We start from the raw sequence: 21501 nt of genomic DNA, 5'->3' as shown, positions 1-21501 counted from the left end.
TCTCTGAACATTCTTGCTGGGAATTTGATGGGAGTCAATTTAGATCAACATCAAGGAAAGTGCTGTAATGATGTGCATATTTAACACTCCTATTCTTCCATCAACCCGACAAGTAACACTTTCTAGTATTCCTCTCATTATTTTTGACCCCCTATGCCTCTTCTTCCATGCATGACCAAAATCATGTCCTTCCCTTTTGTTTCTTTAGTTTCAAATATTTAAACAGTATGCACTTTAAAATCCTTAAATATCAAATATTTTGCATAGTTCACTTTTGTTGGTTCAATCAACTCGGCTTAGTCGTCACTAAACATGTGAATGAATTTAAAAGGTATTAAAATTTTAAAGATATCATTATTTTTTGTCTTTTATTTGTCTCCTTGTTTCCTAAGCTGTGTGTGTGTGTGTTAAACTTAGATTTAAAGGGATAAATAAAAAACTACTGATTTTTGGAGGAGGTATTAAAGGATATGGCAAAGAGTATTATGTGCATTGTGACCTTAACAAGGACAAGATTTTGTTTTATTATATATGATTTTATAAGTAAGTGGTCAAGATTTATGAAAAAGTCATGAATCTGATGCATACAAGAAAATTTTGCTTATAAAGAGAAGTGCACGCAGGACTAAGCATCAAAAGCATTGCTTTTAGCTTTTGCAATTGCAAAGCTCAAGGTCTCTTTATGCCTAGCTAGGTTGTAGTTAGTTTATTGAATCATATTATATTATGAAAATAAAAGACAAACCTAAAGATGAAGATCATATCAATGAAAGATATAGGAAGGATCAACATATTTACCCTTATATCTAAATATAGAAAAGTTATTTTCGTGACTCCAACCCTGATCTCTCATGTCAAAAAATAATAATAATTGTTATCACGTAATACAATTTGGATTAAAAAAGAGAACAAAAAATTTCATCTTACAAATACAAGTATATATGTGCACAATTACAACAATCATTCATTGATAATTAATCTTTTTTCCTAATTAAATCTTAAGGTAAGGATTGCATTCTATAATGTCACAGATCACTTATTAGGCAAAGTGCCTGCTGGTGGGGATTGTATCAAATGTAGATGGATATTGCCACAAAATTCAATGCTTTATTGTTAGAAACCTATATCAATTTAACTACCAAAGGAATTAACACTCATTTTCCCATTTAAATATAGATGTTTAGATTATTATGCTTGAAATATAGGAGAATTCAGATCCTCTCCAGAATAATTAATCGAGAGGTAAGCTCTTGCATGAAGCCTATGCAATCTTCCTAAGTAAACTCCTTACAATACTAAAATTTCGTCGCTCTCATGTCATATTTTCTTTTACTATTTAGGTATAATCCCAACAAAAGATAAAATAAAAGAAAATTATATTAAAAAAATATAAACATGTCTGGAGAAGCCAAGAGAAAGATGTTTTTGAACGTAAAAAGTTAGAGAATAAAACGAGAAAAAATCACTTAAGATGGAATATAGATAGATGTTATAGTTAGAAAATTTAAGCTAATTAGTATTAATGGTGTAGAGAAAAGATAAAGATAAGACTTTAGTTGAAAATATAGATAAAGTTCAAATATATTTATTTTTAATTAAAAAAAAAGATTATATTGCACAAAGTTCATTCGCAAAAGATTCATAACCAACTCCAATAGTTAAGATATTACAACATATGTTATTGTCGTGTAAACTAGATTTTATCAAATAATAACAATAAGATACAAAAAAAAACCATGTAATTAGTGCCTTAGAAGTTCTTTTTTTATAAATGATAAATGATAAATGATAAATGATAAAGTTGAAATTCGAAGATCAGTATCTATAAACCATCAAATCTTTATCGGCTACACTAACTGATACTTTTATTGTTATTATCATTGGTAATTGCATCCAAAGTCAAAAAGCTTGAAGTGCATGCCATCGAGGCATCAACTACAGTCAGCCTAAGCAATATATAAGATTTCAGGAAGCAGCAGTAGCTGCCTGCGATGAACTGGATTTGCGATCTAGCTGAGATAAGGACGGGACATGCAACTGTTTCGGGACATACAATTCCTTGTCTCTTCCTTTTTTCCCTCAGCTTCTTTCTTCTGGTATGATTTCATGAAACCCTTTCATCTCTAATGGCAGCAGTGGACTGATGCATGAAAATGGAGGAAAGAACACGATTATACGCAGTGGGGAGATGGAGGGAGGAAGACAACCAGCGGTTGCTTGACATTATTTAGATCTCTGTCGGCCTAAACTTCTTCCATGGAGGAGGAGAGGACCAGAATCCAATCATTGAAAGAAGATTGCACTGACAGAGACTTCCGAAACATTACGTGGTTACATACACACTGACACACAGATAGATACGTAGATTAGTACTGCAGCCTTCACTTATTCCTGCATGTTGCTGAAAGCCGCGCTACTTCTTCTTGCTCTTCTTCTCCTTCTCAGTGACCTCCAGGAGCTCCTCCAGCACCCGGTCGTCCAAGCACTCCAGCTCGATCACCTGCTTCCCGGCCCGCGAGGAACCGGCGCCGGCCTCACCGGGGAAGTTGAGGACGGCGAGGGAACCCCTCATCGCGAAGGCGGCTCGGTCGTAGGCCCGCGCCGCCTCCTCCGCGGTGTCGAACGTGCCGAGCCAGACGCGGGCGCCGTGCTGCGCCGAGTCGCGGATCTCCGCCGAGTACTTGCCCCACGGCCGACGCCGTACGCCGCGGTACCGCGTCGCCTCGCCCTCCTTCTCCCCTCCTCCTCCTCCTCCCCGGGTGGAGTCCGCCATGAATGACTGCTCCCTCCGATCCCCCACGGGGATTTAACAGCGGAGTCCGGGAGAGGGCGACGCATGGCGATTCTCCACGTGCGACGAAGAGAAAGGGAGGAGGGAATAGAATTGGATTTGGTTTCATTGTACATGGAAGGGTCAAAGAGGAGTGCCTCTCTCCATTTGTTTAATGGGTCAAAGCAGCAGTACGTCGAAGCCACAGAGACGAACACCATTGTCAGAGACGGATGGGGTCCGACCATGATGACTGTCACATCCAAGGTTTCTCATGCACCATTTCTCTGAGAGCTTGAACTGCTGCCGATATGGTGAAGTCATGGAGGGTGACGCAGCAGATGCTTGCATGCATGCACTTGCAACTTCCACCACAAAAACACTAGTCGAGTTTGAATTGTTTAATTGGCCATTAATCCTGAATTAACATTATCAGTATGGTTTAGCTCGATAAATCAATTCAATGTAAAATTATAGGACCCGATAACCTACAATAAAATATATCAGAGATCTAATTAGATTATGATATATAAGATTATATTATTGATAGGAGATATTCTGTCCCGTTCTCAATTTTAGACTGAACTATTCTTATCTATATAACAATATGATCTCATTATAAATTAACGATCGATATATGAGGTATTATGATATGATTTGATAAAGCATTGTTTCTAAATCTATGATATTGTTGGGTTTCAATCCAGATTAAAAGAAATTTCTCATGAATTTTTTTAATATTTAATTCTTTTTCCACTTTCAATATTAAATTAAATTTAGATTGTCATATAATTGACATCAAAATTATATGCTAACGAGCCATCATGCTTGACATTAATGGCTCTCTGATGGTAGTAGATAAGTCATCCCCTTTTCTAGCTTTTTTTCCTCTCTTCTTTCTCTTTTTCTATCTCCCCACGAATAAAAGTTTTCCAATCGTAATTTCCTTTAAATATTCATATCTACATTAGACAATGGAAAGCTAGTGTAGAATACTGTCCATAATAGAAAATCTTTTTATCCCTATATCATAAAAAGAGAAAAGTGTATGAATTAAAGATAGAGTATGATCGAATAGTACTCGAAGACGAACGGTGAAAGCCCGCGCAAAGTTGGAAGGGCTCAAACTAGTCCAACTTCACAATCTACATCACTTTGGAGTCTCGAAGTCTTTTAACTTTTTTAACTCTAACGATGCCTAGTGAGAGATCCATGCTTCTAAATTAGATATTTAACTAATTACAACATAATTTATCATCTATTATATATATATATTTGGATAGATCTTTTAATCTCGTGGCTCGTAGGATTCTCAATTTTTTAAGATCCATGGTCTCCCTCATTTTTTGTCATGAGGATTTTTGTACCCTCGATTTTTGTCCCACTAGTTCCCTTAATATAATAGTTTTTATTTAAAAAAAATAGTAAAATGCATATGACTAATCCAACTTATGTAGGCATTAAATAGGAAAACAAATAAATATATATTCAATTCTAATTCAAGTTCAAATTTGGAGGTCAGTATAGTTACTCTGGTTAGGGTAAAATTCACATGTCCACTTTCTATCATTACCATCACCAATCATCAAACATGAAGAATCTATGAATAATGTTTGATCTTTGGATTTTTTAGTCCACCAACATCTATGAATCGTACGACAGAGATCCTGTCGACGGGACCACCGCATCACAGCATCTATTGTTAGAGATAAGACAAAAGCTCAAAATATTCAATACACCAAATGTTCGGATACCTAAATTTTGATCTGAATTACATATCTATTTTACTTATTAAATACATCTTAAATATGACTTTCAAATATTCAAATACAGTATAAATCGGATAGATCGATACATCATCATGCGACTTAATAATAAAATTACATTGTATTATAACACAAATTAATTTTCATATTTTAAATAAGAATCTTATTGATTGTGATAATCTTCTCGTAGGTTCAAACTTAATCTCATATAAATCAAGTTATGATCCACATGAATTATTTGATTCAGAATTTGAACACTTTATTATAATCTTTCTTTGATAAAACAGATTTTAGTTGCCTAACTTGTAGAGAGAGTTTAAATTCGATTGAGCTCCTTATTCGTCACATATAGAGGACACCTAATAATCATGCAAAACTACATGCGACCAAAGTCCCTTTGATGCTTAACTTAATAGGGGTTCGAGGATCCGAAAATATAGTGTAAAACTAGTAAAATCTCACTTGTAGCACACACTCGTGATGCTTTTATAGTATGCTAAAGTAACAATTGAACCGAAAGTGATGGTTAATGTCGGAAACAATTACATGAGTTGCTTAACTATTATTTAGTTATGAGATCATACATCCAATTATCAAGGTAATGATTATAAGATATTGATTGTGTTACCAATATTATGAATAGAGATGATTGTCTAAATAAGCGATGATATGTCACCACACGACACACACGAGTAATACTCCACATATATGTTTTTAAAGTATTAATTTATTATCTCAATCACCAATATAATCTAAAATTTAACCTATTACATCACACTGATAAGACCTTAGGTTTTATCGTGAAAGAAAAAAAAGGAGAAAAGGGAATGATCGCTTCGAGGGGATTGACCTACTAAGGTTTTATCAAAAGACTGAATAATATTTTTCATAGACAAAAAAAAAATAATTACATCTCTATTTATAGATTTTTGATTTTAACTGAACTAAACAGACTTAATAAATAAACATAAAATATAAAAAAATACAGAAAATAAAAGGATCCTAACACACACTTTACCATCTTTACCAACATAAAGATTAATCTTTATAACTTCATCCATCTTTTCATGAATATTTTCCAGCAATCTAAATCGATCTGACCTGAATAACCAAAAAAAATACAAACTCTTCGACCCCTCCGAATGAGTCCCTGTCTTTGACACATCTTGCCAACCACTCAAAGTAGCAGACACCACGGCAAGACATGAACGTAGCCATCGAAGCTATGACGTTTTCTGCTGGCCTCACCTCATGCCAAACCTAAACAAAAGATTCTTCTGAGAGGCTGATCCACGATATCTTCTTTTGAGGTGGCAATCTGAGTTGGTGATAAGCCTTTATGGGAAGCCTCCAAAAACCATGGACCAATCGAGGATTTGTTTCTTTGTGTCCCACGGGAAAGTTGTGACATGTTGTAGATCGCATTGAGAAAGTCATTTGAATCCTACTTTATATACAAGTATATATAAAAAGTATATAAATCTAATATCTTCATTTACATGCCTTAAACATTACTTTGATAATGATGTATCAGACTCATTTATTAAGGATTGATGATGCAAAACCTCATTTCATATATATTTTTACATCTTAAGCATTGATATGGTTGTAGTGTACTAGATTCACTTATCAAATATTGATAGTTTAAGATCTCATCCGATATTTTTTTATGTATTAAATATTGATTTAGTGGTATGTATCAATTTTTTTTATTAAAAATTAATAGTTTGGAACCTCATTCAATATATTTTTGAAGATGTTAGATAGTATAGTTGATAAAGATTTCAATCAGTATATTACAAAGTCTTGATTTATTCGAATCTCGTCTTCATCACTTATTATTTATTTAAAAAAATCTTCATACAAGTCATTATTTTAGGTTTGATGTGCAAAATTAATTCAAGTGTATTTGGTCTGACTAATTTAACCCATAGCCTCTTCTAATACCATATTATATGAAAAAACATTGTGAGATAAATTTAGAGACTAAAAAACTTAAATTTAGTAGGAATATGATTGAATTTATAATGATACAATTCAAGTGACATTAAAAGAAGAATTAAAGATGTCATTAATTTGGATATATAAAAAGTATTGGAGAAATAGATGAAAATAGATGATGAAGCAAAAAATTGGGTGGCCAAAGTGAGGAACTAATTCATGCATTGCATGGATGCAAGCGGTGTGTCGGTGAGACTCATACTCTATATTATTATATGTTTATTTTCGTCATTAATATGGATAATAGAATCATGTTATGATGCGCATCAAGTCATCACGTAACAGCTTGGCTATGTGTCAGTAAGACTGTGGCTGGACTGCTATAAACACCCTTCACTCCTCTCGCTCTCTCTCTTCACTGCGTATCTCGTCTCTCTCTCCATCTATAAATTATCCTCAGTGAGAGACAGAGAAGGCCGCTTGCACCGCCGTCCGCATCAGAGGAGCCGAGGGGACACAACGAGACATGGGGACGGTGCCCATGGATCAGCAGCCCCTCCTGCACAACGTGGGCGAAGAGAAGGGGCGGCCGTGGAGGAGCAAGGGAGGAGGGATGACTGTAGCCGCCGTCGAGGCGGTGGAGAAGGAGGATATCCCTCCGGTGCGGGGGTTGCGGGACGCGTGGGAGCTGTTCGGGGCGGAGTCCAAGAGGCTGTGGTGCATTGGCGCCCCCATCGCGTTCAACATCATCTGCCTCTACGGCTTCAGCTCCTCCACCCAGATCTTCGTCGGCCACATCGGCAACCTCGAGCTCTCCGCCGTCGCCGTCGCCCTCAACGTCATCTCCACCTTCTCCTTCGGCTTCCTCGTACGCCCTCCTCCTCGCCCTCGTACTTTTGACTCCGTAATAACTCCTCGCCGTTCTCTCGCCTCTCCTCTCGCCGTAAATTAGGCACAGTTCCACCGCTACCACGGATCCGCTGACCCCTCTCAGACTCCGAACAGCTTTAAATTAGGGATAGCACATACGTGGCAAACTTCCATTCCTTAATATGCAGAAAGCGTGCATACACCCATCGGCGGATGGGGCAGACTCCGTGCATCGCGGATCTAGAGCTACTCGAATTACTGTTATGTGGGCCTAATTATATATATATATATATATATATATATATATATATATATATATATATATATATATATATATATTCTCACATGGATAATGACTCCTTTGTGCTTTAGCTTTAAGATTTGTGTTTTTCTGGGGAGGTTGATTCAGGCACTGGTAGCCTCAGTAGGTCATCGTGAGCTTATGTTCTGAGGAGCTGACAACAGTGTACGCTATCCATATTAGCTCGGCATGGGGAGTGCACTGGAGACGCTGTGCGGGCAAGCCTTCGGGGCGGGGCAGGTGGAGATGCTGGGCGTGTACATGCAGCGGTCCTGGATCATCCTCGTGGCGGCCGCCATCCTCATGTGCCCGCTCTACCTGTTCGCCGCCCCGCTGCTGAAGCTGATCGGGCAGCAGGACGAGATAGCCGAGCTCGCCGGCAAGTTTGCCGTCAGCATCATCCCCCAGATGTTCGCGCTGGCCATCAACTTCCCCGCCCAGAAGTTCCTGCAGGCGCAGAGCAAAGTGGTCGCCCTCGCCTGGATCGGCTTCCTCGTCCTCCTCCTCCACGTCGCCCTGCTGGCCCTCTTCGTCTTCGTCCTCGGGTGGGGCTTGTGGGGGGCGGCTGCGGCCTACGACATCTCGGCCTGGCTCGTCTCTCTCGCCCAGGTCGCCTACATTGTGGGCTGGTGCAAGGACGGGTGGACCGGTCTCTCGTGGACGGCCTTCAGGGATTTGTGGGCGTTCGTCAGGTTGTCATTCGCGTCCGCGGTCATGCTCTGCCTCGAGATCTGGTACATGATGATCCTCACCGTGCTCACCGGCCACCTCGACGACGCTGAGATCGCCGTTGGCTCCATCGCCATCTGGTAAGCTCGCTCATGCATGCAGTCATCCTTCGGCTTCTCCCACTGCCGTTGACAGTCCACCTCCCCTCCCCTCCACAGCATGAACATAAACGGATGGGAGGGCATGATCTTCATCGGACTCAACGCCGCCATAAGGTAGAAGCACCAGCCACCGTATCAACGCTGCATGCCATAAGGTTGCTCACCGATTCTACTATCTTGCACCACCACACAGCGTCCGGGTGTCGAACGAGCTGGGATCGGGCCGGGCCAGGGCGACCAAGTACGCCGTCGCGGTGGTGATCGTCCAGTCTTTCGCCATCGGCCTCCTCTTCATGACCACCATCCTCGTAACCAGGGACTACTTCAGCGTCATCTTCACCAACGACAAGAACATGCAACGAGCAGTCGCGGAGATCGCCTATCTCCTGGGCATCACCATGGTGCTCAACAGCATCCAGCCAGTTATATCAGGTAAGCATGGATGCCCATTTCGGGATCGATGATGATGTTTCCGTGGGAGAGAAAGTGAATGCGTGAGCAATTCGAGACAGGAGTGGCTGTTGGAGGTGGGTGGCAGGCTCTGGTGGCTTACATCAACCTGGGTTGCTACTACATCTTTGGCCTTCCTCTAGGGTTCCTCATGGGTTATCTTCTCCACTGGGGAGTGCAGGTACGTACATAGATCAACCTTGTGCTACTGACATACATCGGCATCCGAGATGGAGACATGAAACTGTTCTACCGCTCATTCTTCTGCAAGAGCTGCTCTGACACACGAGTGTCTTGATGATGCCAGGGGATATGGCTTGGCATGCTTTGTGGAACCCTTGTCCAGACACTGATTCTGCTGTTCATAATCTGGAAGACGGATTGGAAGAGCGAGGTAAAAGGTTTTACACAAACCTACTGTTCCTGCTGCTTTATCATTGCAGTTCATGGATGATATCTCACAGCTGGTGTCATTGCAGGCAGCCCAAGCTGCGGAACGTGTGCTGTTGTGGGGTGGGCAAGAAGAGGACTTGAAAGGACATGCATGAGATGGCTTTGTGTTCTCCATGGCCATGAGATTAGGTTGCCATTTTCCTCAGGAAAATGGATTTCCATTATGATGGCATCTTTTGTTTTCCTTTTCTTGTTCTTTAAATAAAGAAGGGTGCTGCAGTGGAAGCTTTTAGCATTAGAGATAATAAACTAAGTAAATTAAATTACGAAGAAGAATTGAAGGATTTATGTCTTTCTCTCTCACATGATATATGTATAATTTGATGATATAACTGACTAATTAACTTAATCTATCTTAACTCATCACCTAATTTGATAGTCTTACATTGGCCCAAAATACTTAAATTAATAGAATAAGCAACTATTAATCTAAAGAGTTTTCACTAATATATTAATTTAATGAACTTGAACTCCTCATTCAAAATGCTATTTATACAAGTCAAATCGCAAAACATCCAATTAAGCATCCATGGCTACAACAACAAAAAAAAAAAGATCTCTCTCTCTCTCTCTCTCTCTCTCTTATGGGTCAAAACATGTTTTTTTTTTTTGGCAACAACCAAGTACAATAATTCCATATGAAATCACATTATGTCATAAAAATAAAAATCGTATGTCTCAACTATTTAGAGGTAAATATATTGATCCCTTTCCATTATTTAGCTTTATTAAGAGATTTTTTGTTCTTCCATATAAGAAAATTCAATTGCGACGAAATATTTGCTAAATATTCCAACAATTCTTCCTCGATATGAACAAGCAAATTAATTTATTTTCTATCCACTGGGAAAAGTTTTCTTTTGAAGTTAAAGAAATATATATCCAATTCACAAGCATTCATAAGTAGTATCAAAAGAAATGAAAATTTTCTTCCATAAAAACGCAAAATGATATATCAAATCTATCAAGTGAACAAACTCCAATTTTCAGCAAAGATAATTGAAATAATGATGCTGATTGGTGCCTATTCCATAAATCTAAACCATCAATGCAATTGGCAACATTATGGGATAGTCTTTAATATCAAAATGTGTTAGGATTGAGTAAAGAAAAAAAAAATTTCATTTACTTTTTTCCATTCCTTCTTTAATTTTTCCGGATTCTGCAATTTCAATGTTGGAAATTGATGTTTGACCATTTGAATCATTACTTCCTTTTCTATTTTTATTCTTTTATTCTTTTCTTTTTTTAATTTCTACGTTTTCAAGGTTGAAATTTGATGTTTGGACCGGTCTTCCATATGCACTTTTTGCCATATATTTTACTACCCAAATCCATCCTTTGATCTTATTGCCACAGATAACTCTCAATGTTGCTGCTGAAAACGAGTGCAGCACACAACCGGCATTGGATCATCCTGGTTTTGTCCAACGACTGCAATCTCAGTGTGCTTCTTCCAACCACCACGCCCCCATGTCTCCTTCTTGCTGAGCTCTCATCCAATGAACACACGACTCCCCCTAAAATAATCCTCACCTGCTCCCTCTCCCATTGACATGATCAATCCATGGTGGATCGACAAAGAAAGAAGAGGAAGCTGTAGTTGATTCAATATAATACACTATTAGTAGCTTATTATAATGCTAAAGAAGATGGAGAGGTGTGTTCTTTTGGGTTGGGTGGGACTTGAGGGAGGCTCATGTAGGGGTGGACGTCTCTGAGTACGTAGTTGACTTGCATCTCCCTCGTTTCCTTATCCTTCGAGCTCGGGGCGCTGCAGAGGTCTCCTCCCATGGCGGCGTTTGAGCAGCAGATGGACGCCCAACGCCGGGATCTGCTGTACCACCTCGCCGTCCTGAACGAGAAGGTGCAACAGGTGCAGTCCCTCGTGGGCCTCGTCGTCTCGCCCGAGCTCCTGCGGCAGGAGCCCCTGGATGCGGTGGTGTCCGGCGCCCGTAGCCTGGTGCAGGAGATTATCGTCGCCGCCTCCTCCATGATGCACGCCTTGCAGCAGCAGCAGCAGCAGCAGGAGGAGGAGGAGAAGGACGAGGAAGAGGAAGAGGAACAGGAGAACGAGGCGGTCGGTTACGAGGCCACCGGCGCAGCTCTAGACCACGATCTCCACAGATTATTAGATGGAGTCCTCGAGTGCAGCGTCGGCGGGGAGGGCGGATCGCGGTGCGAGATCGTCGAGGTGGACGCGGCGGATCTGCTGGCCAAGTACACGCACTACTGCCAGGTCTGCGGCAAGGGGTTCAAGCGCGACGCCAACCTGCGGATGCATATGAGGGCGCACGGCGAGGAGTACAAGACGATCACCGCCCTGGCGAAGGGCGCGCCACCACCAGCTGCAGGGGCGGCGAGGAGGTACTCGTGCCCGCAGGAGGGGTGCCGGTGGAACAGGAAGCACGCCAAGTTCCAGCCGCTGAAATCGATGGTGTGCGTGAAGAACCACTACCGGCGGAGCCACTGCCCCAAGATGTACGTGTGCAATCGGTGCAACCGCAGGCAGTTCGCGGTGCTCTCCGACCTGCGTACCCACGAGAAGCACTGCGGCGACCTCAGGTGGATGTGCTCCTGCGGCACCACCTTCACCCGGAAGGACAAGCTAATGGGCCATGTCTCCCTGTTCTTGGGCCATACACCACTCCCCAATTGCCTCGCCAAGTGAAGCGTATCCATCTTAATTTCTCATATGTAATATATGATAGAGGTAGATTTTGATGTACTATGATATTGATGTTGATGAGGTTGGATTGTTATGGAGACATGAGAGGCTAATTAAGGGTTGGGAGATGGCAACTCCTTACATGGGTGAAATGGTGGCAACTTAAATCTCGGTGGGTATATCGATCCATTTATTTTTTGTTGGGAAAACCAATTAGAATTAGGTTAATGATATTTAGAATCTAAATTCAGATATCAAAATTCGAAAAAACTTGTGCTAAAAAAATGTTATTTAGATTATTTAATGATAAAAGGCCAAAAAACAAATGAATAGCTAAATAAATGAACCACGACATCTTCTTCGCTATATCAAACGATCACCTAAAACCAGGAAGCCATTGGCGCCTTAAATAGTAAGCAGGAAGAAGAAGGCACGACGTGCGTGCACGGGCTTAAAAGACCTCGGCCACGTCCTGCATGAGACCAGGGTTGGCACGGCAGAAGGCCGAGAACTCCTGGAAGTCGATGTATCCGTCGCCGTCGGTGTCGAGCTCGGCCATCATGCGCCGGATCTCGTCGGGGGCGGTGGAGCCGAGGACGCGCAGGGCCTCTCCCAGCTCCGCCGAGGAGATCTTCCCGTCGTCCTCCTCGGCGCCGAAGCGCTTGAAGACCCTCTCCATCTCCGGTGTCACGTCGCCCATCTTCCTTCGTCTCAGCCTTGCTTGCTTCTGTTGGATTTATCTCGGTGCTTGCTGTTGTTCGAGTAAGATTAGAGAGGAGAGAAAGGGGAATATATGTGGACGGAGAGAAGGCATGTTAGCGCAATAAATATAGGAGTCGATGGCGAGGTGGTTGGATCTCCCTTTGGAATCGGGGTTTGGTTGTAGAATTGTTCCTCTCTCTCTCTCTCTCTCTCTCTCTCTCTCTCCCCATGTAAACAGATGTATTTATTTTTTTGTAAATTTTGATAATATATATATATATCCCTTTTAATATTATTTTTCAAACTCGTAATATTAAATTCGTTCACATACATCCCTCCATCAAGAAAACTCAGGTTAATCATAAATAACTGTATTTTAAAAAAATACCTAAATATCTATAATGTCCCTAATATTTTTATGATCATAATATTTTCTTAAAAAAAATTAATCTCTCCTTTGAGCTTCAATTAATAGCCAAATGATAATTAATTGACCAAGAAAACATGATAATGTATATGCAAGTTTTATATATACTTAATTTTAAAGGAACTAATACCAAAATCTTATATATATATATATATATATATATATATATATATATATATATATATATATATATATATATATATATATATATATATATATATATATATGCAACTTTTCCTAAAGAATCAATATCTCAAATAATCAGTTAGATTATCAAATTAATATGAGATATGAGGGGGAGGGGGATTAATTTCACATAATCGAGACCACTGCAGCTGTACTGGTGCAAAGTTTCCACCCAAACACTCCAAACTTGGACTGGCCAGATCAAGTTTTTGAGAGAAACCCTGCATGTGAGGAAGCATCCACATAGAGAGAAGGGTAAATTGATCATTTGCTTTCTACAGAGCAGCAGTAGTTCCCACCATAAAGGAACGTGAATTTGTCATGCAACATCATGAGTCAAACAAAAGATAGGATAGATACATCTGAAGACTGACCTGAGCTTATCATTTCCCTACAGGTTTTTACAAAATGCAAGAGGAACAATGTTTCCACACAAAAGTATCACGATGACGACAATAGTACTTAGGCTGACAGACCTGAGGTCTTAGCAGCAAGATGGAGAAGCGCCCGCTTGTGATAGAGGGTGCGAAGCTTCTTGTATTTCTGCACAAAGCTCGGGAGGTCGATCTCCCTGTCGAGTAGTTGCCTGTGAAGCATCTCCGACTCCTCTTCCACCTTGATCATTGCATCTGTAGATATATCAGACATTGGCAGTTACCATGAGTCGAATACAGATCAGTAAAACAGTGAGCAGAATACAATAGCTTGTGTGTTTGATGAACACATATTGTTGCACCCCCAGATGGAAGTACATATTGTTGCACCCACAGATGGAAGTACATTTGACATCCATTTGTTCAAGCATATGAACTCAACAATTGGTGACTATGGAGTGACACAGGTATCATGTGCATCACGAGCACCTTGATGATAATACATTTATGAATCTGTGAAAAGATACAGTTTTAACAATTAGTGACTATAGAGTGCAGGGATCTACATGATGCCATAAGCACTTCGATCTTTTGCAGCGTCGTACGAGAGACAAAAAAAAAAAACTCATGAAAAATAATGTTAAAGTTTATACAAGACTGAACTAGAACTGTAATTACTCATTACTATTTTCGAAATAATAAAAGAAGAAAGTGTAAATTATTAGCTAAAAGGTTTATAGTGTTAACATGAAATTAAGTGACATGTTAAGGAGTTCCTTGAAAAGATTTCTATTTATTGAATTTTATTATATCCAAAAGAGTAAATATAGACATTTTAAAAGGAAAAAAAACTAGTATAACCTCTTAATCACATAGGGATCATATAATAGAGTTACACCTTTTAAGCACTGAGCCCTTTAGACAAATCAATGAGAGGTGCCGGATGTGTGTGGAACCCCTCAGTGAAGCTTATCAATGAATGACATGCCTTACATGCTTCAGGCAATATCCAGTGAAGTTTATCGATCAACCACTTGTCACGATTGTGTTGAATGCACTTCTGAATGATAAAAAACTGTTCTAACCAACAAGGCTCTAGTGGTTACCATGCAACATTTCCAGAAGTGCTGAGGGTGAACAGCGACTCAATGTCTCTTCTTTTAGCCTCTCCAATTCAGCTAACTTCTCTTGAGCAGCTGCCAACTCAGTTGTCCGAATGATAGTGCACTGTGTAACAAGAAGGAACAGAAGCTATCTGGGATCAGGCAAATAACAAAGTCTAAGACCATGTAAGAACGAAAGATAAAGAAACCGAGAGTTTCTCAGAAAAAAAGAAAAGGCACCAACACATGGTGCCCCTTGAGTGTCAGCATATGACATATGCACACATGTGATATACAACCCCCAAACAGAAGGAAAAAAGAGGAGAAAATCAGAAAAGAAGACCCCTTATCTATTTGGAAGCTTAAACCAAATTGCTTTTATCCCTGTGAAGGAAAAGGACATCAGAAAGCTTACCTGGTTTCTGAGCTCCAAAATTCGAGGTTCCTTTTCCAAGTTCTCCTCTGTAAAGTGTTATGTACTGAAGTTTAATTTTCTGATGAAATAACTTCAAGAAATATTAAAAAATGTATAGCTTAGAAAAACAAGTTACTTACTAGCAAGTTGCAAGGTCTCCTTTCGAAGTTCATCTCTTAGCTGATGGAAATAGAGAAATATAAGAATCTTTGTAAATTTATTACAAGCTGAAAATTTGAGCTCAGTACAAAATGCCTTCTATGACTAAAAAGTCGATTTTAGGTACAACAAATTAATCTGTCATAAAAAGAAACCAAGTACTGTATTTCTAAGATCTTATTTTACCTTCTAATCTTTGTTTTAGCTTTAACGATTTCCTCATTTATTCTCAACTAATGTGCATGCGAGATGCAAGGATTGTGCAAGATTCACTGAAAAAACATCATGTATATTACAAACTGTAACTGTATTACGATTAGATATGAAGCCAGAGCATTTTCTCCTCAAAAGTCAAAACAACTACTAATGGTTAAATAAGCAACTCTGCTTGGTTACATCGTGATTTTCTGCATGTCCAAAACAACAACTGTCTACCTTTTTATGTTCCTATTGATGGGCACTCCTGATTAATCAGGTTCAAATGATATGTGCACTACGAGTTTCTTTGGAATTCATCAGATAAATAACAGGCCAGGTTGACTGGAAGAGGGTTGTACTTGTACCATGAGAGAAACAAGGAGGACTTGCTTCTAACATACAACATGGATTATGGCAACGCAATGGAGTTGGACCGTCATGTCGATCCTAATGAATCAGTCCAGGTTGACCGATAAGCTACCATGAACATCAGTTCATAATAAATGTAGGAAGACTTGATTACTCTTAATTTAACTATGAAATCGCCCTACACAGAACTGATGGCAGAAAAAGATACATGAAAACCAATCACAAATAGTTGAATTATTCCGGCTTGTTCTTGTTGTTGTTATCATTAGATAATAGTTATTGACCTGGAAGCACTATCAACACTCAAAGCAAAACATGCAACACGATTAAAGAAAAGCTGCACATTCAAAAGAAAAGCTATCATCAAATTTCAGGGAGGTATGCAAACCATGCAAACTTAATGATGAAAAGCGGAAAATCTGAAACACAACCATCATCATGTTATCTAATTGATTTCAACAATTATAAGATGTGATAAAAGAGAATTATGGAGTCTTTTATAGCAAATTGTATTGAAGGATTCAATGAAGCAAGGCAAGGATTGTCTTAAGCATTCACGGGTAAAGAGCTCATATAAAAAATAAAGTAATAGAAGGGTATGAGGAGTACATATAGTTACTTTCTTGTACTTACATTATTTTGAATTTTCACTTGGTCAAGAGAATTAAATAAGGCATTATATGCTTCCTTGTCATTCAACAGCTTTCTCAGTTCGTCAACACTGTAAAAGGCACAGAAACAATGCTGGAATCAGAAGAACAGAAACAAATAATATATAAGCATTGATCTAAAAGTATATATTTCTTCATTATTCATTGGATAACCTAAATATGAAAGCATCATTAAAATATAAATATAGGCAAAGACCAACAAAAGAATCATGATGTTCTCTTGTTGGTGTTGATCAGCTCTCCAATGATTATGTGACCCACAAAGGACAAATTCAACAGAGAAATCATCTCCCTCTGTGACTCTCAATGACCTTATCTCCTTTTCTTTTCCTCATTCCATGTCCCTTTATTTAGGGTAGCATATAATTCTGAAACTATTAAGTTTCACAAAGTTACTTAGTTGGACAAGATCAAGCGGTAGTTATCAGTTAGCAGTGAGAACTATATACATGGCAAAATGATCAAGGATATCCGTAAGCAAATCTATAGTGTTGTCTCCTTTTTAAGCATGTTCATGATAAACTTACAAACCAAACTAATGTGTTCCTATTCTGCTAAAAATTGTGAGGCCTTATCAAGGATCTAAAATGCAAGTCAATTTATCATAAAAGAGGAAACCAATTTGCACAGAGCTACATGAAAGTGTACAAAGAAACAACCGGCACCAAAGACCAGAAGATGAAATAATATATACAAAAAGCCTATGACATACTAACAATTTAGAAACCCTATGTTATATGAGTGTAAAGAATCAAGCACCTTTTATCCTTCAAACGAGCAATTATTCCAGCAGCCTCAGTAGGTGATGGCTGCACCTGTGATGGTGACTGAGGGCGATCAAAAGCTCTTTGATGAGCATTACCAACATAAGAACTAGTTGGAGTTGAAAAGGGTGAAGGTGAACCAACAACCGAAGGAGGATACCAAGATTGTACTGGAATTTCTTGGAAATTTGGCTGAGGTTGTTGTTGTTGAGCACTTCTGCAGACAAATTTATGGAACTTCAAGAACAGAAAGGCTATAGCAAAATATTTATTAGAAATGTTCTCTCCTATCACATGTTATATCAAACGCAGAAACATAAACTGCATTTAATTTAGACTATTATTATAGGCAAAATGCATATTGTAAGAAAATTGTAGAGACTAACAACCAATGAACTCTCAATCATACCAAATAGTTACAGACGATAAATGGAATGAATGGCAATATGTATCCTAAAATATTGGTTTTGTTATATTTTGAACTAGAAACTCATAAGGAACAAAACACAGAGTTATACTAACAGATAGGTGATCTTAATTTTTTTGTTCCCAAAAGATGTGAATGACCATAGACTTGTGCAAAATGATGAGTGGAAATTGCTAATCTGCTAGCTTAACTTAGGCATAGATCCTGAAATTTTTTGTTGTATTCCAGTGGATCAGTCCTCACAAAATCATGTTAAAGAGGTATATGCACCTTGTACCACCTTTCAGTTGGGAAATTTGTGGGCGACATCACATGCGCAGCGGAAGAACATAAAAAACAAAATTCTCAAATTTCTTATCGATGTGTTCGTCGTCGTCCGAAGATTGGTGCGCAAAAACCGCGAAACTTAAAACTGCGTATATTAAAGAACGTGTTACCTAGGGAGATCGTACATCCCTAAATCCCTGCAGATCTCTATAAGAGGGTGAAGGAAGTCAAGCGTCCTCCTCTCTAGCGGTGATCTACACAGCAGGGTTGCAACGATGCTCCTCAAGTCGAGTAGGAGGTGGCAACCAAGAGACGCTATAGCCTATAAACCATTGGTTCTCTCCTATTTATAGAGATTCTCTATCAACATAACCCTAATGGATCCTGCACTATTGGATATTGGATCTCCATCCAACTACCCAAGCCTCTTATATTAGTGGATCTTTATTCAATAATCTCTCATCAGCTCTTATTGGATCTCATCCATAGGATCCAATAATTCAGGGGCTTATTTAATATCCAATAAGATAGAGGCTCCGGCGGATATCTAATATCCGAACATTTACTCATCGCAACACCTATCAAATGTGTGTGATCCTCTAGGCCTAATATCGAGCTGGTCGTAAGTCATACTTATCAGAACTCCTTTTGGCTCAATGAATTATTATCTCCATAATAATTCACTCGACTCATCGACTGCGGACGTACTAGGCCACTAGTCTGTCCGGTTTTCTCGATGTGCCTCTTGAGTAACCTATGACCGGGATTATTTAAGATTTGTGTTTAAAAGCGAATCGGTCTCATTATCGTGATCTCATCACGATCTGATTCTCATTGCACAAATCCATGGACATCACAATATATTCAAGCAACAGGAAATATAAAGTGATAAAATATCAAATAATAATAATAAGCAAAAAGACTGCGTGTCAAGTCACACGTGTCATCACTCACGTGATTAGCTTACAGGGCACCTATAACTAGCACTTTTTAGTGAATTACAGACTTCATAGTTTATGCTGGCTAGTATGGCATATACTTTAGCTATCCAAGCTACTAAAGACCTGCAGTTGTTGCTAACACAACCTATGATTTAAATATTTAGTGGGTACTGTGCAACGACTTATGATCTGTAACATAGCTTCTTTAATAAAAAGCAAAAAGAAAAACGATGAACTTAATATACAATAGAAGCATAATGCATGAATAGCCAGATTAAAGATTCAAAGCAATTAAAATATTGTTATGGAGACCTATAATTTGAAGAACTTTAGGAATTTCTTCTTTTGGAAGTCATACCATGTTAAATGATCGAAGCATAGATAAAACATAAACCTTACAAAATTAATGGCAAAAGAGTGTCTTAGTTGGTCAGAAGACAAATAACAGAAATCAATTCAAAAATATCATTATCAATAATGATATGCATGATTCTCTACAACTGATAAAGCAATTTCCAAGTAAAAAGTCAGACCAAACAACACGCATTGCAATTTCAAATCTTGATTATTTGACTGTATCTTGACCTTGAGTGGGAAGAAAATTCCCCCTTTATGAAAAATTAGAATGTGCATAAGAGAAAAAAAGGCATGCTTAAAATCATCATGATTAAAATGTATAATGGAATTGAAACTTGGAATGCTTTAACAATTAGAATTTAGAAACATACAAAGAGCTTATATTCAAATACAAATCATAGGTATTAAAACAGGGTTTATGATCATAATGATCACTGCTCACCCAAAACTCGGAAACTTCCAATTCATTGTAGCAGCTGCTGGGATCTGAAATGGAACATCAGAATTAATTCTCTTTTTTTATCAGCAGAAAAAGAAACACAAAAGAACAAATACACACAAACAACAGATGATGATGTTGCATACTTTCATAAATCCAGAAAAAAAATGGCAACGTAGAATAAAGCTTGTAAGCATCTTGGAAGAAAATTTTCTTTCTATCATACATGACATAAGTGTCCATCTAACCACTAAAAGTGAAAACAAAAAGAGATGATTAAGTTTTCATCCATCCTTACAAATTTACAATTGTGTCGTACCAATATATATTTCAAAAATCTATAAACTTTTTTTCTCACGTATTATTTGAGTCTCTCTGATATGAATTGATACATTAAACACATATTTCTAAATTGGCATGTAAATTTTGTGCGAGAAGCCTCATTAGATGGTCTTTGATTAATCTTGTTAGGCCTAAAACAGATAGGTCTAGGATCCCATCATCTGTTGGACTGGCAATCACACGAACCATGTCCGATCAGATGTTTCCCCAGAGCTCACAAAGGAGTGCTTTTGGCAACTTGGGCAGCTGCAGATCAAATACGCTATCAAATGGATAGCAGATGCCCCCGAACGGATGGATTTAGAACATCCTGACGCTTGAACCATTGCCGCAGTCTAGAATTGCACATCATCGACAATTTGACTTCCGTTTAATCTTCTTACCCCCTTTCTTCCCTAATATTTCCAGCAATTAGCAAGAGAAAGAACACATCACCGTTCGTGCTAGTAAGATCTGACCAATTAGCTAGAAGATGCACAGACACACGACTTTACGCCCTATTAACCTCCGCAAAAGACGAGCAAGAAGGGAAAGAGAGAACCTTGATGTTTGCAAGAGAAAGCCCTTTCCTTCCTCAGGGAATCCGAGGCGGGTGGATCTATCGCCCGCCTTCGAACAGAGAAGGAAAGGCACGCGCAACGGCAGAAGTGGGAGAAAGCGGAAGAAGGGATCGCGCACCGAGCGACCGCTGTGGGGGTTATGACGACGACGCTGAGACGCGTTTTGTCCCCGGGAGTTTACGAACACCGCAGGCATACCATACCGATAAATATGGGCGGTTTTAATGTGTCCATCTTGCGGCCCATTGTCGGTTAAGTTTGGGCCACCGAAGGGCTCAATAAATACACACTTTTCTAGTTGGCAATATATATATATATATATATATATATATATTTATTGTGTGTGTGTATATAATATAAAGTGTGATTTTGCTATTTATCCATATAAATTTTAGTTTGAGATAAATATATCGCTGGAAAACTTAATTAAATATAAACTAATATATTAGTACAGTTAAATTTCATCAGTATAATGATGTTGAAATTCATTATATATATATATATATAATGGTACATGTTATATGATAAATTGGAGGAGCTAATTTTGCTATTTACAACTTTGAAATGATACATGTCTGAAAGCACCTTTTTTTAGTTTGACTAAAGTGGATTTCTCATTTGTAAGAAAAAGTCAATGGTCCATGGATCCCTATTGACCTAATCAAGTCAGTCAAAAACACCGCCCTTGATGTCATACTCTGACTTTTTTTGAGAGATGAATTGAATTTTAATGTTTTTAATTTCCTAGTGG

At 38.9% G+C, this 21501-nt stretch overlaps 5 protein-coding genes across 6 annotated transcripts; 2 read left to right on the top strand and 3 right to left on the bottom strand.

The window, feature by feature from the left end:
• Positions 1–2199: 2199 nt before the first annotated feature.
• Positions 2200–2773, bottom strand: LOC103989323 (ethylene-responsive transcription factor ERF096-like). Its single transcript, XM_009408134.3, has one exon. The coding sequence runs from the start codon at positions 2771–2773 to the stop codon at positions 2414–2416; it is 360 nt and encodes a 119-aa protein (XP_009406409.2). The 3' UTR covers positions 2200–2413.
• A 4116-nt stretch (positions 2774–6889) lies between these two features.
• Positions 6890–9619, top strand: LOC103985052 (protein DETOXIFICATION 35-like). Its single transcript, XM_009402671.3, has 7 exons — positions 6890–7345; positions 7832–8457; positions 8536–8592; positions 8672–8910; positions 8991–9109; positions 9236–9322; positions 9408–9619. Exons 1-7 carry the CDS (start codon positions 7004–7006, stop codon positions 9474–9476), a joined length of 1539 nt encoding a protein of 512 aa, XP_009400946.2. The 5' UTR covers positions 6890–7003; the 3' UTR covers positions 9477–9619.
• A 1462-nt stretch (positions 9620–11081) lies between these two features.
• Positions 11082–12149, top strand: LOC103985041 (protein SENSITIVE TO PROTON RHIZOTOXICITY 2). The gene has a single exon (XM_009402659.3). It carries the CDS (start codon positions 11174–11176, stop codon positions 12050–12052), a length of 879 nt encoding a protein of 292 aa, XP_009400934.2. The 5' UTR covers positions 11082–11173; the 3' UTR covers positions 12053–12149.
• A 171-nt stretch (positions 12150–12320) lies between these two features.
• Positions 12321–12860, bottom strand: LOC135629736 (polcalcin Phl p 7-like). Its single transcript, XM_065137613.1, has one exon. The coding sequence runs from the start codon at positions 12747–12749 to the stop codon at positions 12501–12503; it is 249 nt and encodes an 82-aa protein (XP_064993685.1). The 5' UTR covers positions 12750–12860; the 3' UTR covers positions 12321–12500.
• A 748-nt stretch (positions 12861–13608) lies between these two features.
• Positions 13609–20941, bottom strand: LOC103985081 (vacuolar protein-sorting-associated protein 37 homolog 1). Of its 2 annotated transcripts, none has more exons than XM_009402709.3 (8): positions 20732–20941; positions 19852–19895; positions 17413–17631; positions 16616–16703; positions 15397–15436; positions 15257–15303; positions 14845–14965; positions 13609–13993 (listed from the first exon to the last, which is right to left on the bottom strand). In XM_009402709.3, the coding sequence occupies exons 2-8, from the start codon at positions 19875–19877 to the stop codon at positions 13827–13829; spliced, it is 708 nt and encodes a 235-aa protein (XP_009400984.2). In that variant the 5' UTR covers positions 19878–19895; positions 20732–20941; the 3' UTR covers positions 13609–13826. The 2 variants fall into 2 exon arrangements, with proteins under 2 accessions (XP_009400984.2, XP_009400972.2); XM_009402697.3 differs by having other exon boundaries at positions 17413–17634; positions 20732–20940.
• Between the last annotated feature and the right edge of the window lie 560 nt (positions 20942–21501).

The sequence above is a fragment of the Musa acuminata genome, chromosome BXJ3-1 (genome assembly GCF_036884655.1).
Source record: "Musa acuminata AAA Group cultivar baxijiao chromosome BXJ3-1, Cavendish_Baxijiao_AAA, whole genome shotgun sequence".
Taxonomy (NCBI): Eukaryota; Viridiplantae; Streptophyta; class Magnoliopsida; order Zingiberales; family Musaceae; genus Musa; species Musa acuminata.
This window is presented reverse-complemented; position numbering and strand designations above follow the sequence as displayed.